This window comes from Triticum dicoccoides, chromosome 3A (assembly GCF_002162155.2).
Source record: "Triticum dicoccoides isolate Atlit2015 ecotype Zavitan chromosome 3A, WEW_v2.0, whole genome shotgun sequence".
In the NCBI taxonomy this organism is placed as follows: Eukaryota; Viridiplantae; Streptophyta; class Magnoliopsida; order Poales; family Poaceae; genus Triticum; species Triticum dicoccoides.
The window spans coordinates 67694521-67716254 of record NC_041384.1 but is presented as its reverse complement, the minus strand read 5'-3'; the positions used below and the strand labels follow the sequence as shown (position 1 = coordinate 67716254).

Sequence of the window (21734 nt, the reverse complement as noted above, 5' to 3'; positions counted from 1 at the left end):
TTTGGGACTGCTGTCAGTCATCGCGTGCGGAGTTTGAAACCCTCTACTCCCAGAATGACGACAGGAATAAGACCTCATTTATTTATTTTCTCCTGTTTGATTTTTTCTAATGTTTCTCCTATTTGAGAGCAGATTGCTGAGATTATTGGGTCGGCCCAGGAGCACGGCGCCTGAGCGCTAGTTGCAACAACTGGCGCTGAAGGCACTGTATAGGAGGTCCCAGTATTTGTCTAGGCTGCGTGTTTTAGTTTTCCTTGGCCCATAAACTCTCAGATGAACCTTTTCTTTTATTCCTTGGCTGTACTAGGCTTCAACCGGTCTAAACCCACTTTTCCATTCAAAAATAGAGCAGGGATAGTTGCACAAGAACCATTCTGGGAGTAGAGGGTTTCTCAAGAAGTTGCACAAGAACCAAAGCATAATCCCCTTTTTTTGAGAAACTGAAGCATAATCATGGGATAAAAAGCATATAGGAAACCTGGTTGCACTTTTTTAGTAGGGATAGTTGCACACTTTTAGAAAAAAAAATCTACAGTTTATTGAAAAGTGAAATTGATTAATCAGGAGAAGGAAAATAATATAAATATCAAAGCAAGTTGCCCTTTTTACTTTAGTTGCACATTTTTTTAAAAAAAAATACTAGTACTCTTTATTGAAAAGTGCAACTCAGGGGTAATAAGGCTAAAAAATACATATATAAACTCGGCTGCACATTTTTTAAAAGTGTAATTACTATTTATAGAAAATTGCAACTAAGCACAATCATGCTAGAAAAATACATGCAATAACCTGGTTGTGCTGTTCTAAAAATAATAGTTGCACATTTAGTTTCTTCACAAATACGTAAGAATTTTTTTTCAATAAAAAGGGTGGGAACTGAGATATATACGATGCCACACAATATATACACAGTAACACAGTTACACTTTTCTGAAAATCGTAGTCACATATTAAAAAAATGCTATTGGGATAGAATCAATATATAAAATACATACACTGCAACCCGGTTGCGCTTTTTCTAGAAAAGTGCAACTCCATTCGATTGAAAAGTGCAACTGTGGTATAATCATTTTGGAAAAACGCGTGTACCAATAACATTAACTTTTGAGAATATGGTAGTTGTCATTTATGAGATAGTTCAAGTAATAGTTTTTGAAAGTCTAGGAAGGCACTAAATAATCAACGGAGAAACCAAAAACAAACAACTGCATATGACACTGTAGAAACACACCGATAAAAAACTCCGCGAACTGACAAAGCACATGAACTTCTTAAAAAATAAAGTTGACGAGCTTTGTTGATTTTGAGATTGGTACATAACCATACAAGATTGAATGTGGGACCAAGGAACCACGTGCAAAAAATATATATAATACAGCAACTCTGGATTGTGCTAAAAACCCTAGTAGTACAAATGTGCTGAGCTACACAAGCACAAACACGAAGACAAAGTTCACAGCAAAAAGAAGAAAAGGGAAAGAAAAGGACTAGACAGGGCCAACAAATTGAATAAAAGCCCATGAGGATAAGCTAAGTGCCCCAAAAACAGAACAAAGAAAGCCCGCATACGAAGCAGTCAGGCGGGCCCTTGTCAGTTGCCTACGCTGCTGACAAGGGCCTGGTTGCACTAATCTGTATAAAATCGATCGAGCGAATCTCACGTCGCCTGCCCGCCCAAAAAAAAAATCTCACGTCGCCTGAGAATTAAGAAATTCTCAGGCAACTGCGAATTAGCAATTCCGTTGTCTATTTTGTGCACCACGTATGAAAACATGGAGATTTCTAGGTACAATAGATCACAACCACATGTCAAGACGCTTGAAGATTTTATTTTTTAATTGTTTTCTCAAAAATACAGGTACAGCCCAGTATTGGAAAAGGCATTTTCGATTCCATCTCCACCATCTGCATTTCTAACTTCTCAGGTCTTACGTTCCTTCTCAACGACTTGACCATCAATCAAAATGGAAAAAAATGTACACAGTACATGCCAACCACAAACCAAAATTCAATTAAACAGAGAACGAGTCACGATTCAGCATCAGCTATGAGAGGAGTCAACGATGTCCCGGAAGCAAATTTAGACACCATCATGAAGAGATCAGACAAATTCATCCATTTTTTTTCTTACTGTTTACATAATGCATCCCTGCCTGCAACAATGAACAGAACCTCGACAACTGTCGAAGATTTTCCCAGAGTCCTTCTGTAGGGCGCTCATAGTTCCAGGGCCCCTTCTGCTTGAGATATGCTAACCGAACAATACATTCAGCAATCAGCACGTCTGGTTAACTTCAAAATGGCTTCAGTAAACCACCGTGTATGATATGCCTGATCATCCATGGAAAAAGAACATGTTCCTCAGTTATGCATGCACACATACCAGATAAAACGATATTGAAAATGTTAAATCAAACAACTCACCGCGTGGATATTATACTCTACATCAAAAATAGGTGTACCCCATTTCAGAATATGAATCTCTGAACCACAAGTAGAAGGATGGTTACACCTTATAAGAGCAGAAGAATAAGTTATTATGCAGGATAAGGAAGCAAATGAAAACCTTCTGGTGGCTCTAGCTGAACAGAACTGAAAATCAGCACAGCTCCAATAAGCACACACACTCAATATGAGGAGTGTGGGGAAACATATCGACAGGTATTACACGCTTCAGCTCGTAGCACCCACTCAGGCCTTTCTCTTCCTGCAGGCAAATTCATTGACGGAGCAGCTAAGCATTGCAGCGGCCCCAAAATATAACAAAGCTGATAATAGTAGCAGCGAACATACCACGCCATGACATAGGTAGTCCAAATCCCGTGCACAAGTAGCTGGATTACAAGAGACGTACACTATTCGAGGGGCTTTGACTTCTAGCAGCCACTTGATTAACTTCATGTGCATCCCTGGCCGATTAGGATCTGAAGAATTCATCGACATAAATTAGGTCTTAACAAAACAGACTAGAATTTATATGTTTGTTGCATAAGTTCAGCAAACAAGCAAAAAATGTATATATAAAGGTGATATTAGCAGCTAGTGAATATTTTGAGACGAAATTCATAAAGAATTGTGGTTTTCAAACAAAATTTCTAGGAAGAATCAGGAGACTAGTGAATTTTGGTGCTGAAGAGTTACAAAAAATTCAAGGAACACAAACCTGATATGATTATGTCAGGCTTTGGAAATTCCTTGCCAAATGTTTCGCTGATTTTGTTAAGGTCTCCCTGAACAAATGTAGCATTACTAATACCATTCAACTGAGCATTCTTTTGGGCATCCGCGATGGCTTCAGGGACAACTTCATATCCATAAACATGCTTTGCACTGGGCAAAAGAAGAATGCTTAGTAACTGTAGTTTTATGTTAACCAGATATGGAAGTTAGCCAGTGGTCGGTAGCAGTTGCTAACTTGCTATCTCACAATAGCTACCACTACAAGGAAGCCTACCTTCTAGCAAGAGTCAGCCCAATGGTTCCAGTTCCACAAAACAAGTCAAGAACAATCTCAGAGCCATCTCCTTTAAGCCCAGCAGAATCTTCAATAAGCTTATAAAGAACATCAGCCTGCAAGAAAACCAATGCTACTTTCATATGCAGACATGGGGAACATATTGATAAAATTTGAAGTACTAAACATCCAGCTAGTACACCACCAGAAACTGACTTCATTTCAACAATCATATTTCTAACATTCAGTAGTTTCTTCAGCTGAGTAAATATGCAACCTCCTCGTATATGCTATTTTTAAAAGCTATTTGCATGCTTCCATTGAAATTAAACAGCCTAAAAACATAGTGTGCTGCAATGATGATTGGAAAATAAGTTACCATGCTCTGATTCATGCATTTATAACATAAACAAACCTGTTTTGTATTAGTCTGGAAAAAGGAGTTGGCAGATATCTGGAATGTAAGTCCTCTCAACATCTCTGTAATGGTCGGTTTCCCGTACAAGGTATATTCTTGCTCACCCACGGATGTATTGCCAACAGATGTATTCACATTATTTACGACACTTACCTACATTAGCAGTACATGAATATCAATACTGGTCAGCCAGGATAGTTGTGGCATAAAGAGTTCTACTGGGATATATGATTGGCCAAGTAGATTAAACATCATGTCAGGAAAGATTCAATAATGTACCACTTCAGATATTTTTGTGATTCTATCCACAAGAGGCACCAGTAGCTCAGGTTTATAACATGATGTCACAAAATTGACCATCAATTCTGGAGCTCCAGTGCTGACATTTCTGAAAGGAAAAAATGGAATCTTTAAAGCGTCCATCAGACAAAAAGATTGCTCAAAAAGTAACAAAAAGGTTGAATGGCTCCTTTGTTTGGTGGCAAACAACATGACCTGTCCCTGCCTTAACAACTATACTTCTTTAACTGAAAGATTTGTAAATAATGCCTTTCTAGATATCAATACATGGCCAAACAGCTAATGAGGCCAAAGATACAAAACGGAAAATTTCACACTTTATCAATTTATTCTGTTATGGTATGCTGGTTTGTTTGAGTGCATTGTATCAGTACCATTCTGTCGTTATGTTGTGGCAATAATATTAATATATCTACAACTATACTATGCATAAAATTTGCATGCAGTAAACAGTAAATATGATACTCCCTCCGTTCCATAATAACGTTTAGATTTTTTGAAAAGTCAAACTTTGCAAACTTTAATCAAGTTTATATAGAAAACTATTTATATCTAAGATACCAAATATATAAAATATGAAACTACATCTTATGATGAATCTAAAGATATATTTTTGGCATTCTAGATGTAAATATTTTTCTCCATAAACTTGGTCAAAGTTTGTTAGGTTTGACTTTTCAAAAAATCTATATGCATTACATTATGGAACGGAGGGAATATCATATACTATGAATCAAAACGCACATCCAGATTCATGGAAAGTGATATATACAGCATCAGCTGCATTACTGTTGGGTCAAGTGGGGAAAAAACAATCAGATGGGCCACCATACCTTCCAGTTCGTATCATTAGATGCTTGAGAAACCCAGTGTGCTTGTAGACATCGTAAGGCGTGAGGCCAAGAGCCGGATCCGTCCAACTTCCTTGAACAACTGCAAGAACCTATGGAAATTAGCAATTAATCAATTCAACACTCCCTGTAATCAAACACCAAAAACGAATGTGCTATGTGCTCACCAGTTCAATGATAGTACAGTAACATAATCACACACCCAAAAGATAGTGAACAAACAAACAAAACCAAACCAAGCTACACCAAACTGCTACCACCACCAGGTAACACGATGCTCCCAGAAATATAGCCAAGCTCACTAATTCCCCAACAACATAGCATTTGCAATGCAAATATGGCACAACTAGTCTAGCTTTGACACAATCAGCAGAGTAGACTTGAAGTGAAGAATGATCCTAAGAGTTGAACAGATAGATTTAAGAAATATACTTCAGCATATATAAGCAAAATCATCTTAGCAATGCATGTGTGCATTTTATCTGATATAGCAATACATTACTTACATTCAGAGAATCAAAAGCCTAGCTTTAGAGCGTCAAGCTAACCAGACAGAACAGTATGTATGATGCTACCACCAAGCTAACAATATGATTTATATATCTCTACCATCCGACATCAACAACCAATCAAAAACATTAAAGTTGGTACTGACATATTGAATCCAGTACTCTTTTTTCAGGAAGCAAATCCAGTACATTCTCATCAACCAGTTAATTACCTGATCTGCCGGCTCACTATGCAGCAAGCACGTCTCAACATGAAGCACCTTGTCAAAGAACCCTGGTGCATGGAGTCCAAGTGAATAACCATCAGTCTCCACCTCTTCCCCCTTAGACACCTCCTCTTTCTCCTCCTTCCACTCCCTTTTCATCCACCTCTTCGTCCCAAACGAGAACTCCATCTACAAACATGGCAGCAAATGCATCACCTCCCACACCCCAAACCCTTCCTAAACCCCCAAAGGCCCAAACCCAAAGTCTCAAACCTCACCTTGTTCCTGTATCGAAATATCTCATCGCACGGCACGATGGGCTTAAGGATGGCATCTGAATCCGAGCTCTCCAGCTTTCTGGGGTCAAACTTGCCGAAATTTACCAGCAAGTCGCGGACCTGGACGTACTTGTGGTGGATTTGCGCAGAGTAGGCGAGGGACTGGCTCTTGCAGCCGCCGCAGTCGGCGGCGAGGGGGCAGGGGGCCTCGACGGCGTCGTGGTGGGGCGAGAGGGTCTTTAGCTTGGAGGCCTCGGCGAAGGCGCCGCGGCGGAGGCGACGGACGCGAGCCACGAGGCGCTCGCCGGGGAGAGCGCCGTCGCAGAGCAGGACGAAGGAGGAGCCGTCGACCTTGCAGACGCCCTTCCCCTTGAAGGCGAGCCCCTCGCATGTCAGCTCGAGGATCTCGTTCTTCTTGGGGAAGTACCCCTTCCCGCGAGGACGCGGCGGCGGCGGCGGCGGCTGGGACGGGGCGGGGGCAGGCGCGGGGGCTTCCGAGGCAGCGGCTGCAATGGAGAGGAAGCGGCGGTGATGGTGGAGGGGTATGCGGCGGCGGAGGAGGGTGCCGGAGAGGGGGGAGAAGGCGCCGGCCGCGGCCATGTGGGCGGCGGCTGTGGCGCGGTGGGGATTGACGGCGGACGGTGGAGATGGCGCGGCAGAGAAGCCGAGGATGGTGGTAACCACTCTGTCACGACGGGCCCACTGTTCAGTTAGCAAACCACCACAGCGGTGGCAATTTGCAGTTCGGACCCTTCCGAACTGCAATATCTGATCATTTTTGGAGCGCTAAATTGTGCACTACCCAAGCCATGTAATCTCGGGTTGCATTAATATTCTAGCGAATTTAATATGATTCACTAATTGCATACTAAAGATGGATTTGCTCTTTGAATTAGCATTTATTAGCTTACTATAAAGAATAAAATTTTATTTAGTAACTCGATAAGGATAGGGGAAAAGTTGAGACGGATTTAAAAACCCGAAACCAATTAAGGCCCGCTTGGTAGCCCAGTAGCCCCCTCCCCGTCACAATCCATACGCCGAACCCACGAGTCAAAGCGTCAAATGCACCCAGGGAAGCCCACCAACGCATTTGGTCGCATAGCGGCTGGTGGTTTTCCGACCTAATGCGTGCTGTTTCCGCGGGGGAACAATCCATGTCTCCAGAGGTCAGGAAGACCCTCCCTCCCCCCTCCCCCGCCCCATCTCTCCCTATTGATCAATCGAGAGGTGACGGCGCATGCCTCGATCTCCTCCACATAGCGACTGAGAGTAGCGCCTCCATCTTCCTCTGACAACATCCCCCAACGCTAGCCTCCGAGTTTATTTGCCCTTTACCGATGGCCCAGCGGGCGCCTCCTTCCCCACCCCGCCTTAAAGTTTATGTCCCCTCAAGTGACGTCACGACTATTTCATCGTCATTCGGCGAAGTTTACTACCCTCCTCCTCCTCATTCTTTCACCTCATTTTGCTTTTTCATGTGGATGTTTCCCCCTACCTTTCTGATGAGCTCTTTACAGATCCACATACGTCATCCATTTTGTGGTAGCCTCTTGAATTTTAGGGCACATTTTGATATGTACTCATATTTTACTTTGCCACGTATCTGGTATGCATTTAGGGCTATTGTCTATTTCAATGGGTTTTTGTAACGAGTCACACTTCGTTAGAAGCCTGCATAATGTTGCAATATACCCGCCATTTTTTAAACTATGTAACATCTTTGCTAACCAAAATATTCCAGAAATTATTATAGCTTCATGAATCATAAGGCACGTTTGGTTCCTATCCATGTCTTATTCGGACGTACATTTAACGGATATTTACGGTTACTTGTTATTGCCCTGATTTTGTCGTCACGTGTCACACTTTTTTAGCAAACCATCTCACTTTGGCATAGACACATCTTTTTCTTTCAAACAATGTGACAATATTGCTACCAAAATATTCTTGGAATGTTGTACGGCTTCCTGCGCTTTATAGCAGTCGAAAGAGCGGGAAAGCTTTGCTCGGCCACGAACCAACACATGCCCTCAAAGTTGTCATGTAACATAATGACCATCTAGCACAGGGGCATCATTGCAAAAAAAAGGTACACAATCGCCCTGTGCTTGCTCCCGACAAGGCCTCAAAAGTTGAAACGACAACACAACAAGGCCGGCGTCGCACGGCGTCCCCAAAATTGAGACAACACTTCCATCCCGCCCCTAATTTTTAAACAGGCAAACTTATGTTTACCCCCTGGAACCCTACCCACCTTGCATATCAACACTCCCACCGCCCTTCCACGCTCGCCCCCTCATGCCCTTCTTCTACTTGTATCCTACACCCGCCAAGCCACAAGCAACACAATCGACAAATCTCACTCACTCGCCTCCTCCTCCTCCCTCATCCCTGATAATCCGCCATCGTAGGGCCCCCGGGCCAGATGAAAAAATAGAGGAGAATGATGGCCTCTTCCCAATGCATGCATGAGACGGTGAAGAAAATATCATTGTGAGGAACCGAGACCCAAGCCATGGAATAAGAAAGGAGATCATGCAAATGTCTCAAGCCATCCTGGTTGGATCTCCAGGGGAGTAGTGAGAGAATGAAGCATGATAAATGCTAGAAAAATGTAGCTAAGAGCCCAACAACCGGCATGAACCCAAGTGGAGAAAAATAAAAGGGGATCAAAGGGAGAAGAAGGAAAAGAACGTGAAACCAGACCTCGGGTCCAGTAACTCACCACATCCAAAAATGCTAGCACCACAATGTTGGTCAGCTTGTAGAGAAGGTGGATACGGATCCGAGAATCAACAACAACGCCAGCCCAAGCACGGCATAGGGCATCAGATCTTCTTCCTTGCAGTCCTACCAAATCCTTCAATCCAACAACCATGGATGATATGAGTGGAGAAAGGAAGAAGGAAAAATGATCTTGTGTATTAGAGACACGTAAACACCTAACAAACACTAGGGGCGCAAATACAGGGAGGAGTATAGACACATCAAATCAGGGGATCGAGCCGTTTTCACCCTCGATCCTTGCCGGTCGAAGCAAGCCAACAAGGAAGAGAGGAAGAGGAGACGGTTGATGGAACGAGGAAGGAAAGCTTAGAGGCAAGGGATGGGAGAGGATGAGAAAAGAGCAATGACTCCCCCGTGTTGGTGACGTTTCAGGATGTGTTTGAATCACAACTTATTACCCTAATAACATAATAACTTCATGGTTTATACATAGCCTCTTGAATTATAGGGGGCATTTGGTCTATAGTCACGTATTACTTTGCCACACACGTTGGGTGGGTATTGCTTGTTACATACTCCTCCGCTCGGAAATAGTACGAGAATCCAGACGGAGGCAGTAGGTTATTATCGCAGTGTGTCATATTTTATTAGGCCAATTCCTCACTATGTTGTATAGTCTCATATTTTCAAATCATACAACGGCTTTGGTAACATAATTGTTTCTAGTACATTGTATGGCTTCCCGTAGTTTAGTGGTAGAAAGCCCTGATAACATAATAACTTCAAGCTCTGCTCGACCATGAACCAAACATGCCCTCAAAATCCCCAAGTAACATAATAACCATCTAGCACGGGGGCGTCACTGCAAAAAAGAGCACACAAATCGCCTTGTGCATGCTCCCCACCAAACCTCAAAGCCGAGACGATGACCCAATAAGGCTTGTGTTGCATAGTGTTCCTGAAACTAAAACAACTCTTCCATCCCCGCCCCTAATTTTCAAACGGGCAAGCTTACGTTTACCCCCTAGAACCCTACCCCTCGCATATCCACCCTCCTCGCCGGTCGGCGAAGCCAACAGTGAAGAGAGGAAGAGGAGTCGGTTGAGGAAGCAAGAAAGGGAAGCTTAGAGGTAATGGAGGAGAGAGGACGAGAAAAGAGGAATGCTTCCCCCCATTGCCGGTGAAGTTATAGGTCGTGTTTGAGTAACAACTTAGTGCCATAGTAAAATAAAGTTTGTAGTTTCTACATAGCCTCCTGAATTGTAGGGCGCATTTGCTCTGTAGTCATGTTTACTTTGCCACACACATTTGGGTGGGGATTGTTTGTGTTTCATAGGTTTTTGTTGTAACATGTCACACTTTATTAGGACAATTCCTCACTTTGTCGTATAGCCTCATATTTTCAAACCATGTAAAGGGTTTGGTAACGGAATTGTTCCCGGAACGTTGCACGACTTCCCACGGTTCAATGTTAAGATAGCACGGGAAAGCTCTCCTCGGCCATGAACCAAACATGCCCTCAAAATCCCCAAGTAACATAATAACCGTCTAGCACGGGGGCATCGCCTCAAAAAAAAACACACACACAATTGCCATGCGCTTTGCTCCCCACCAAACCTTCAAAGCCAAGACGGCGACCCAATAAGGCTCGCGTTGCACAATGTTCCTGAAACTAAAACGACACTCCCATCCCTACCCCTATTTTTCAAACGGGCAAACTTACATTTACCGTCTGGCACCCTACCCCCTTGTATATCCACCCTCCTAGCCGGCAGGCAAAGCCAACAGTGAAGAGAGGAAGAGGAGTAGTTGAGGAATCGAGAAAGGAAAGCCTAGAGGCAACGGACGAGAGAGAACGAGAAAAGAGGAATGACCCCTCCCTTGTCGGTGAAGTTTTAGGATGTGTTTGAATAACAACTTAGTGCCCTAATAAAATAAAGTTTGTAGTTTCTACATAGCCTCCTGAATTGTAGGGCGCATTTGCTCTGTAGTCATGTTTACTTTGGCACACACATTTGGGTGGGGATTGTTTGTGTTTCATAGGTTTTTGTCATAACGTGTCACACTTTATTAAGCCAATTCCTCACTTTTGTCGTATAGCCTCATATTTTCAAACCATATAACGGGTTTGGTAACGAAATTGTTTCCGGAACATTGTACGGCTTCCCGCGGTTTAGCGTTAGATAGCGCGGGAAAGCTCTGCTCGACCATGAGCCGAACATGCCCTCAAAATCCCCAAGTAACATAATAACCGTCTAGCATGGAGGCATCGCCGCAAAAACACACACACAATCGCCATGCGCTTTGCTCCCCACCAAACCTTCAAAGCCGAGACAACGACCCAATAAGGCCCGCGTTGCACAGTGTTCCTGAAACTAAAACAACACTCCCATCCCGCCCCTAATTTTCAAATGGGCAAACTTACATTTACCCCCTAGAACCCTACCCCCTCGCATATCCATCCTCCTAGCCGCCCGACGAAGCCAACAGTGAAGAAAGGAAGAGGAGTCAGTTGAGGAAACAAGAAAGGAAAGCTTAGAGGCAACAGACGAGAGAGACCGAGAAAAGAGGAATGACCCCCCACCACCCTTGTCGGTGAAGTTTTAGGACATGTTTGAATAACAACTTATTGCCCTAATAAAATAAACTTTGTAGTTTCTACATAGCCTCATGAATTGTAGGGCGCATTTGTTCTGTAGTCATGTTTACTTTGGCACCCACGTTTGGGTGGGGATTGTTTGTGTTTCATAGGTTTTTGTTGTAACGTGTCACACTTTATTAGGCCAATTTCTCACTTTGTCGTATAGTCTCATATTTTCAAACCATATAACGGGTTTGGTAACGGAATTGTTCCCGGAACGTTGTACGGCTTCCCGTGGTTTAGCGTTAGATAGCACGGGAAAGCTCTGCTCGGCCATGAACCAAACATGCGCTCAAAATCCCCAAGTAACATAATAACCGTCTAGCACGAGGGCATCGCCGCAAAAACACACACACAATCGCCATGCGCTTTGCTCCCCACCAAACCTTCAAAGCCGAGACGACGACCCAATAAGGCCCGCGTTGCACAGTGTTCCTGAAACTAAAACAACACTCCCATCCCCGCCCCTAATTTTCAAACGGGCAAACTTACATTTACCCCCCTAGAACCCTACCCCCTCGCATATCCACCCTCCTAGCCGGCCGGCGAAGCCAACGGTGAAGAGAGGAAGAGGAGTCAGTTGAGGAAACGAGAAAGGAAAGCTTAGAGGCAACGTTCGAGAGAGAACGAGAAAAGAGGAATGATCCCCCCTGTCAACGAAGTTTTAGGACGTGTTTGAATAACAACTTAGTGCCCTAATAAAATAAAAGTTTGTAGTTTCTAAATAGCCTCCTGAATTGTAGGGCGCATTTGTTCCGTAGTCATGTTTTGCTTTGCCACACGCATTTGGGTGGGTATTGTTTGCTTCATAGGTTTTTGTCGTAACGTGCCACACTTTATCAGGCCAATTCCTCACTCCGTCGTATAGCCTCACATTTTCAAACCACATAACGACTTTGGCAACGGAATTGTTCCCGGAACGTTGTACGGCTTCCCGCGGTTTAGCGCTAGACAGTGCGGGAAAGCTCTGCTCGATTTAATTCATAGCTTTTTGTCGCAACGTGTCATACTTTAAGGCCACTTCCTCACTTTGTCGTATACTCTCATATTTTCAAATCATATAACGGCTTTGGTAACGGAATCGTCCCAGGAACATCGTACGGCTTCCCGTGGTTTAGCGGTAGAAAGCGCGGGAAAGCTCTGCTCGGCCATGAACCAGACATGCCCTCAAAACTCCCAAGTATAACATAATAACCATCTAGCACGGGGGCATCGCCGCAAAAAGAAAAGACACAATCGCCCTGTATTTTTTTGAGGGTTAATCGCCCTGTGCTTTGCTTTCTCCTCCCCACCAAAAACACCTGCGAAGCCGAAACGGCGGCCCAGCAAGGCCCACGCGGCACGGCGTTCCCGAAACTGAAACAGCAAGACTTCCGTCCCAGACCCTAATTTTCAAACGGGCAAACTTGCGTTTACCCCCCTGAAACCCCGCCCACCTCGCACATCCGCCCTCCCACCGGCCGCTCCCTTCCCTGCTCGGCTTCTCCTCCGCTACTTGTATCCTGCGCCCGCCAAGCCAAACCTTCCCGCAGGCAAACACAACCGACCACCTCGCCCACTCGCCGCCTCCTCCACCCTCGCCCCCGATCAGCCTCCGCCGCGGGGGACCCCCAGGAGCCCTAGCGGCGGCGCGGGTCCTCTCTCCGGCGGACGCGGCGAAGGCGGGGAGCTCCGTCCAAGGCGTCGACCGTCGTCTCCGCGCGCGGTGCAGGGGCGCCGAGCTGCGCGTGAGGTGCTGCCCGGGCCCGATTCTCCCCAGATCCGAGGCAGGTGAGCTTCGTCCGCGGATTGGTTGGTGGAATTTCGTGGGGTGTCCGCGTAATCTCTGGCGAGATGGGTCTCCCGCCGGCGGCCGGGGCCTCCCCGGCTGGGATTTCCGCTGTTTTTGCTGCTCGCTTCCTCATCTCCTGGCGTGTTTTCGCTCCATCCTTGGAGGATTTCTCCTCTCTCGCTCGCTCCGTGGTTCGGTCGCGTCTGGGAGTTTTGTGCGGCCGTTTTTGGGCTGCTCTCGGAGAAGATGCGATGGGGAATTTTGCGGCCCTGTGACTTGCGCGTTTTAGATGGTCTCTTCTCCATGAGCAGATGCGTGCTTCGGCCGCTCCGGTTTTTAAACCAGTTCCCGTCGAAGATTTGGTTGCGAGGCTTGCCTGCGCGCTTGGAACTCTGAGATTTATGGGTCTAAGTCGTTTCGTTTATTGAGGTTCTGAGGGGATTTCACCCGTGATTGTTGTGCGTCCCGATCTCTGATGAGATGTTCCCTGGGTTGCGTTTCCGCTATCTGCTGTTACGACTTTGGCTTGGATTTTTGTCGCATGTTTCCCCTTGCCTCTCCGATTAGCATCTGCTAATTTATTTATTTATTTTAGCAATTCTCTACTTCGTTTCCAGTCGTGGATTAATTCTGCTATCGAATTGTGGATCTTATCTAACTCGCTGTTTCTTACATTGCTTTGGACAGCCAAGGGTTTTGGCTATAGGCCATCAAAATTCATCTTTTTTGTTACAGTTCGTCGGACAATTCAGTTCTGGCGGATTTGGATGCGTGAGTGGTTTGATCTTCTCTGAGTTTTCGGTCTTTTGTCGCGTTAGAATTTGCACAGCCGGGTAGATTCCATGAACATTTGTGTAAATTTGGGCAGTAACATGGCTAGGAGATTCAAAGTATGTGTGATTGCCTGATTAAAGCTTGTGAAGTGTGGATTTTCTAAATGAAATCCTCTTCAGCTTCGGTTCTTAAGTAGGTCTGGGTTGAACTCTTCATTATGGTTTCCTTCCCTGAAGCTGATAACCTCGTTGCCCAAATCTGACTAGTGATTACTGTGTAACTGCATAGGTATTAAGTATATGCATCATAAACTACTGCATACTGAGGTTGCTTTTCTGGCTTGCAGCAATATTGGGTGGTCTCAATTCAAGGACGATTTCAATGGGTCCAGCAAAAGGTTCTCGGACAATCCACAAGATCACAATAAAAAGACACGAGGATCGACAGCATCATGAGGATCCAACTAGTTCAAGCAATGTGAAACTTAAAGTAAGACATAGCAGGACTTGATGATGGATTCATTTAAGATGACCGGTAGTTGTAGCACGAGTACACCACATTTCCCCATTCTCTTCACTCTAAAATAATATGTTATTCACCTGTTATTTCTCTTGCACCCAAATGTTAGATTTCTCAGAAGAGGAAGAGGCCAGACTTAGATCCCCACTGGAACAAGGATGAGCTGATGCACTTTTATGAAGCCTACCGGCGGCATGGAAAGAATTGGAAAAAGGTTTGGATCTCATATTTCCATCTCTCTGATTTTCTTCTCCCCTAGTACCTTCTGAGGCATAACAGAAAACTGTTTGTTGAGTCTTTTCAGATCAGTGCAGTAGTTAGCAGCAAATCGGCAGAGACTGTAGAAGCTCTTTACTATGTGCATCGGGTGAGTATTTGTTCTAATGTATTAATGTCCTAGTTGCAGAGACTATTATCATGCATCTTCTACAGTTTCTTGGTTCAGCAAACCAAGACGATAATTTGCTTACAGAGAACAGGGCATTATTAAATATCTGGAGGTTATTGAAATTTTGGTTGTAGTATATTTCAGCCTGCAGTGATGTTTTGCACTATGATCATTGTTTAAATTGGCATGATTTAATTTGATCAATTAACCTTAATAAAATAGTTATAGACTGACGTTTCTTGTTGTAGACTTTCTTATCTCTTCCGGAGCGTGAAGGTACTGCCAGGGGATTTATTGCATTGGCTGCTGGTCATGACAATGCTTTGGTAAGATTTTGATGTTTTACTTGTCTTGGATATTTGAACTGCTGTTTACTTATGTATCTGGTTATGTGAAATCCCTGTACTTTATCTCTCTTTTTGGTTGGTTCCATAACATGTGAATGTTTGTACCATATAATTATTCTGGTTCTTCATAGTTCAGTTCTAGTGTTGCCTGTAAGTCCGATATGATACTGTAAGGAGGGCTCTACAATATCTATTTAACTAAAAATGAAATGTACAGTCAACTAAGTGCAAAAGGCGGCGACTGTAAGACAAGTTTTAAAGTGATGATGATTATTACTAACCTTGAGTGCTAATCTTAACTTCTGGAGTGACTTTTGACATTGCATCCATTGAACCGTGCTTTGCACTTAGTAGGCTCTGAAGTATGATTTTCTACAAATGGATGATTATCCATCAAACATGTGGTTAGCGAAGGAAATACAGCATAGAAAATAAGTGTTAAAGCGAGGCGAATGATAGAACTTTATAAGGAATTCGACCTACTTCTGAATTTGACTAGCATAAAACTTAATATAACTCTGCCACTGGCAGGAATCTCCAAGTCATAGAGAAACTGATCAGATGGTTAGATCATCTGGGAAGGGACGGAGACGTGGAGAAGCTGCATGGCAAAAAGAGAATGCAGCACCTAACCCTCACAACGCCTTCACAGATCAGGAAATGAGAATTGCTGGCTTTACATCTTCTTTCAAGAAAAGATACCATGGAGGCAAGTATTGCAAGGCAAATATGCCATGTCCTTTTGTTTCCCCTTAAACGTAGTTTTGATAGTTTCATGTTCTTTTTATTTTCAGAACTTGTCAGGTACATCAGTAGACATCCTGTTCGGAAACGTACTCCTCGTGTACCAGTTTTACTTCCTTTGGACATCAATGCTACAATCAAGGCTAATGAAGAGATAAATAATGATGGAAGCTCTCCTGATGGAAGTTCAGGAATCACTGAAGCAAAGGTTGTTCAGGGCCAGACTTTCTTGGAAATCAAAGGAACTGAAGATACTGAGATATCTCAGTCCCAGCAACATTTAAATTTGAAGAAGAGAAGAATTCAGCAAAGCATGGACGAAGGCCAGACCAGCAAAGTTGAGCCTGGTGCCACGATGGTGGCTAAAAAAGAAGGGCATAACTTATCTGATTATGAGAGACTTAGTCGGTTATTTTCTCCAGGTATTCTTTGAAACAAATTGTTGCTCTGCCTTGTCATTGGCAACAAACAGAGAGCTTCTTTCTGGAATTAGCAATCATGTGTCATGTGAGTCGTGAATACTGTGATATGATACATTTCTGAAATGATGCATAAAATGGTCTGATTTATGTGTACTTATTTGGAGATGGAGACTCAACTGCCAGTTCAGATGCATAGAAAACAAACGAAATAGTATGGCAACCACTCTAGCTTATTGTCCGAACCTCAGAGCCATGAGCTGGCCAAGGAAACACAGTCTAAATGAGCAACAACTTAATTTTTGCTGCTGCCTAATTGCTTTTCAGCATAGCTTCCTGGTCACATGCGATTAACCCTCATTAGCAATGCTTAGTACTACTAATAATTATCAGCAGTGTAACATTCTGACTACTGTTTTTTTCAGAGGAGATGATGGTCTTAGATGTGTTGGAGAGTCTGGTGACTGTGCCCAATGAAACGTCACAGGCCAAGATTAATAGTCCTTCAGGTTCGTCAAATTTCTCCTAATTCATCTTTCCAACTACATTATCTCAGGAATGTTGTTAATGGCCTATCCTTTCCCTTTTCCATCTAATGATCCAGGTACATGTGGAAAGAGAATTTCTGCATCATCTAACACACAGGAGGAAGGGCTTTCTCCTGTCGATCAATCTAAACAAACGAAGCAAGATAGTGATTCCAGTGCTTCAGAGGAAAGGAAAAAAAGGAGAAAGAAGTTACCAGATGAAGAGGTAAGATATTGTGAATATTTAACTATGTATGCATGCTGTGAATCCAAATTTTAGAAGGTCCCTTTCCGACTCATACAGAAGTAACAGAACATAAAATTAAGTCAATTCATTGATTTTCCTAATTCGAGCTAGCTGTCTTCTGTGGCAGCTTCTAGTAGTTGTACTTGTCTTCATGCTGTCGGCATTTACAGTTTGAAAGATGTTTTAATTCTTCAATTAGATGCTTACCATTCTTGTATTTCAACTTTATTATGCAATTGATCAGTACATTCATAAAATTTTATGCTTGTTATTCATGGGATGTCATCCCTTGTGGGATTCCAATTGGGCGTCCATTTGTTATCAATTTTCCCACTATTTCCTTGTGGTTATTCCTTTGAAGTGGACCTTAAAAAACCGTAAACATATTTGTGTTCTTTTCACTATCACTCCAGTTAGTCTAATGGCAGTTCCATTTTGTCATACTCTTCCCACAGGTGCTGGCTGAAGAACAAATCAGTTCTGGTAATACTTCAGTTATACCACAAGCATGTCAGCTTGATACCACGGAGGAGCCCTCCTTGAATTCTGACTTTGAGAAAGAAGCAATAGATATACCTGAATCAACTGCAAATATTTGTGCTGAAGTATCCCCTGATGCACCGATGGAAATTGACCCTCAAATAAATATGTCAAGGAAGAGCAAAAGAAAATCCAAAGTACAATGCAAAAAAAACTATGTGTTTTGCAATGAAGGTGCCGATAATTTACAGGTACATTTATAATTTATCATTGCTGCAGATTTATATATTATTATGGGAGATATGTCTCCTAACTCGCAAGTGTTCACTATTTTCAGGCAAAGAAATTGCTGCATTGCTTGTCATCTGAATCACTTCGTAGATGGTGTACATACGAGTGGTTCTACAGCGCAGTTGATTATCCATGGTTTATGAATAATGAATTTGTGAACTACTTAAATTTTGCAAAATTGAGCCATCTTTCAAGGCTCACTCGATCTGAGTGGAGCACAATCCGAAGGTATTAACTTGCAAACCCTGGAAGTTGTAGCATTGTTTCTTTGTCTGTTTGCATATATGTTGAAAGATTTTTTTATCTGCAGTTCTCTCGGCAAGCCCCGTCGCTTTTCCAATCATTTCCTGGCGGTAGAAAAGGAAAAGCTTGAGGATTATCGACAAAACGTTAGGAAATACTATGCCGAACTAAGTGATGGTTTGCGGGATTCTCTACCAACAGACCTTGCTCGGCCTTTTTCAGTTGGCCAGCATGTCATTGTTCGTCACCCGAGTACCAGAGAACTTGCTGATGGTAGAGTGGTAATCATGGAGCGGGATTGTTACAAGGTCCAGTTTGATAGCCCTGATCTAGGTGTTGATATAATTAAGGTATGTATTTGTTATTTTTATTTTCTTCAACAATTATCAGTATTGTTACATTTTGTAGGCAATTAGACATTTAGAAATTAAGTATGCCGTCTATCTATGTGGCAGAAGAGGTCAGCTATTAGTTTTGCACTGTGGAAAGGAAGAATAAGCTTTCCTAGTCTGTAAACATGATTACCCTTCCAATGTGGGCTGAAGCTTTTGGTCCTTGACATACAATGACTATGACCATGTTAAGCAGTTTCCATTGAAAAGTACTAATTTGGCGACAGCCTTCAGTAGATGTGGTTTTAATACATACTCCCTCCGTCCGGAAATACTTGTCCTAGAAATGGATAAAAAGTATTTCCGGACAGAGGGAGTACCAATTACTTTTTTGTAATTTGGCATGCAACCATTGCACGTTTGCTATGTATTCCTATTAGTTATATTCCTATCATGAGAAGCACATGTACTTCCTTGATGTAGTCATTCAAGAATCTCAAGGTGAATGATATATTTTTATACCCAGAAATGCATAACTGAACTTATTCTTTTCCAGGACACTGATTGTATGCCTGTAAACTGGTTGGATAATCCTATTAGTTATATTCCTATCATGAGAAGCACATGTACTTCCTTGATGTAGTCATTCAAGAATCTCAAGGTGAATGATATATTTTTATACCCAGAAATGCATAACTGAACTTATTCTTTTCCAGGACACTGATTGTATGCCTGTAAACTGGTTGGATAATCTGCCTGACGATCTCAAGAAGAGGAGCTCCCTCTCAAATAATGCACACCGCAAACCGGATTTTGAGCACATTCCGGAGCTTACTTCAAAGGAGAGCTGGGGTAATATCATGAATGACATTTCCGTACCTGAGTCGTCCAGTAGTCGACAGGTAACATCAGATGAACAGCATAAGGTTTTATTCTGTCCAAATTTATATTTTCTAAGGAGCGTAGTTATTAGTCAAAGTTGAATATGCCGTGCTTGTATGTAAGTTAAAGCTAATGTATACTCCTTCCGTCCCGAATTACTTGTCTTAGATTTGTCTAGATATATCTAGATAAATCCAAGACAAGCAAATTTGGAAGGGGGTAATATTTATGATCGTGGACATCAAATACTGCTTGGTCCTCGAACTGTTCTATAAAATCCAATTACTTGTGATTGTAGTAGTACTTCAGGGCTAGTTCTGATTAATCTATCTATCGACAGGCTTCATCTTCTGTGGGCGGTGAACTGCTACCCAGCAAGAGTACCACCATTTGTAGATCTACACTGCCGCCATTCCACCCACTTCAGTCCGCCGCCGACAGTTTACAATCAAGGGGTCGCTCAAACAACAATAGTGGTCAGAGTGATGAACTGGATTCTCATGTTACTGCATTTGTCCAGAAATCGCTTAAACAAGCCAAACAGATGGTTGGTGAAGTCATGCAGGTAAGTTCAAGTCCTTCTGGCAACTCTCAACTTCTGTGCAATCACGGTATCATTGTATTTTTAGACTCAATATGTTGTTTGATTTCCGTTGCTTAGGCAAGCTATGGAAATGGTAATGAATCTGGGGAAGAAGCAACACCATGTATAAGCCTGGATTCTGAGTCTACTCTTGATGATGCCCAGCTTCCATCCACCCTGATAGAGAACTGTGTTGCTACAGTTATTGCAATCAAGGTAAAATGTCCACAGATCCCATCTCCTACCATATGATCTATGGTTACTATAGTTTATATCTCGCTTCATTGTCCTTGTCCAATTACGCGCAGGACCTGAGCGAGCATCGGCACCCGCCTGCCAAGATAGCAGGTGTGCTGGAGCGTGCTTTTTCGATGCTGCGCCCAAGCTGTCCAGAGAACCTCGCGATCTACAGCGAGATAGAGAGCTACATCGCCGTCGTCAAGAGCCAGATACTAGCACTTGTGCCAACAACATCTGGCAATGCAGCTCTGGCAATGTAGTCCCAGCCGCGGCAGGGCACACCCAGGGTCCTCCGGCGCGGCCCTTGGGTTCAAAAGGCGACGGTTTTGCAGCCGGCCCTCGGTGATTCTGGGTGACTTTACCAAGACTTGTGACGGCAAATCAGGGCATCTGGAGTAAGCTCAACTCTCTGCCCTGCCGACATTAGCTTAGAAATGCAGCGTTTTGACTAGAAAACGTAGCATAGATGTGTTGCTGGATCAATTGTCCAGCTCGCTTGTAATCTCTGTGTATAGAATAAACCCTTCAGGGTAGGTCTGCTTTGGCGTGCAGAACTGAACAGTTCATTACTCACAGAAACAATAAGAATACCTGTATTGCAACTGGGCCTCCGTTTTTTTACCTCAATACAAATTCAGACATCTGAATTTTGTTATATGTTATTACCTCTGTTTTACCTCGATACAAATTCAGACGGTTTGTATATCTTAGTGTGGTCTGTCTTGAGATCTTACATTTTTAGGTATTTTCCTTTTTATATGTTATTTGTATCTAAACATGATGATGTCTTGGTTGAGACTTGGTTAAATCTCATGAGATCTGGCCACACCCCCTTGTACTATTGCATCTCAGTATATGCGTACTGAAATTCAAAGTGACAAACACATCTATCAGGAAAAGTATCTGTCCTAACATGATGATGTCTTAACCGGAAAAGTATCTGTCCTAACATGATGATGTCTTAACCGAGACTTGGTTAAATCTTAGTTGATTAAGATCTAGCTACACCCTTGCACTATTGCGTTTCAGTATATATGTACTGAAATTCAGAGTGACAAACACAGCTATCCAAAGAAGTACCGTCCTACCAAAAACATAAGAAATTGGAAAACGTTTATAAACAACCGGCTGATTACAACGCGTGTAAGCCTCCTCGAGGCATTGACACGTGTCCTTGTGGCCCTACCACCGCCCATCCTCGCAAATCTTATCATTTTCCTCTGACGAGTCGTATTCCTCTGAATCGGGGTAAATCCTCCTCTCTCCTCGATCCTTCTCCAACCTTCTCTCCTCTCCGCAAAGCCTCCTCTATCTTCCTACCTTCTTCCACCCCGGTTGACGGAGGGATGCTGCTACTGTGAGGGGCACCGCTGCGCTGCGACAACGACGGCAAGTTGTCGCTGCAAAGTGGTGATGCGATGCTGCTCATGGTGAGGACAGTGACGTGAGGGTAGCGACCGCCAGTGCTGCAGACAAAGACGCGGTCGCAAGGCAGCCGCTCGCCGTGGTGAGGAGTTGCGCCACATCAACTCACTTACTATGCGGCGGTGTGATGATGCA

The 21734-nt window shown here is 43.4% G+C and overlaps 2 protein-coding genes across 2 annotated transcripts; one reads left to right on the top strand and one right to left on the bottom strand.

The window, feature by feature from the left end:
- Positions 1-1937: 1937 nt before the first annotated feature.
- On the bottom strand, positions 1938-6684 carry LOC119267203 (uncharacterized RNA methyltransferase BH0687-like). The gene is made up of 11 exons (XM_037548560.1): positions 6017-6684; positions 5745-5927; positions 5006-5115; positions 4152-4260; positions 3870-4025; positions 3455-3570; positions 3164-3330; positions 2794-2924; positions 2567-2707; positions 2425-2441; positions 1938-2331 (listed from the first exon to the last, which is right to left on the bottom strand). Exons 1-9 carry the CDS (start codon positions 6614-6616, stop codon positions 2600-2602), a joined length of 1680 nt encoding a protein of 559 aa, XP_037404457.1. The 5' UTR covers positions 6617-6684; the 3' UTR covers positions 1938-2331; positions 2425-2441; positions 2567-2599.
- A 6242-nt stretch (positions 6685-12926) lies between these two features.
- On the top strand, positions 12927-20777 carry LOC119267202 (protein ALWAYS EARLY 2-like). Its single transcript, XM_037548559.1, has 16 exons — positions 12927-13157; positions 14279-14421; positions 14561-14665; positions 14756-14818; positions 15088-15165; positions 15718-15895; positions 15981-16352; positions 16775-16858; positions 16954-17102; positions 17579-17854; positions 17941-18122; positions 18205-18487; positions 19186-19371; positions 19692-19916; positions 20013-20150; positions 20243-20777. The coding sequence occupies exons 2-16, from the start codon at positions 14314-14316 to the stop codon at positions 20432-20434; spliced, it is 2619 nt and encodes an 872-aa protein (XP_037404456.1). The 5' UTR covers positions 12927-13157; positions 14279-14313; the 3' UTR covers positions 20435-20777.
- Positions 20778-21734: the final 957 nt, after the last annotated feature.

Bases quoted from the DNA above. Each gene is read 5' to 3' on its own strand.
- LOC119267202 (XM_037548559.1), top strand. From the start codon at position 14,314: ATGGGTCCAGCAAAAGGTTCTCGGACAATCCACAAGATCACAATAAAA. The intron at 14,666-14,755 runs GTTTGGATCTCA...GAGTCTTTTCAG, and splicing joins ATGGAAAGAATTGGAAAAAG to ATCAGTGCAGTAGTTAGCAG. The intron at 15,896-15,980 runs GCAAGTATTGCA...TTTTATTTTCAG, and splicing joins CAAGAAAAGATACCATGGAG to AACTTGTCAGGTACATCAGT.
- LOC119267203 (XM_037548560.1), bottom strand. From the start codon at position 6,616: ATGGCCGCGGCCGGCGCCTTCTCCCCCCTCTCCGGCACCCTCCTCCGC. The intron at 5,928-6,016 runs GTGAGGTTTGAG...CCATGTTTGTAG, and splicing joins TATTTCGATACAGGAACAAG to ATGGAGTTCTCGTTTGGGAC. The intron at 5,116-5,744 runs GTAATTAACTGG...TAATTTCCATAG, and splicing joins ATAGTGAGCCGGCAGATCAG to GTTCTTGCAGTTGTTCAAGG.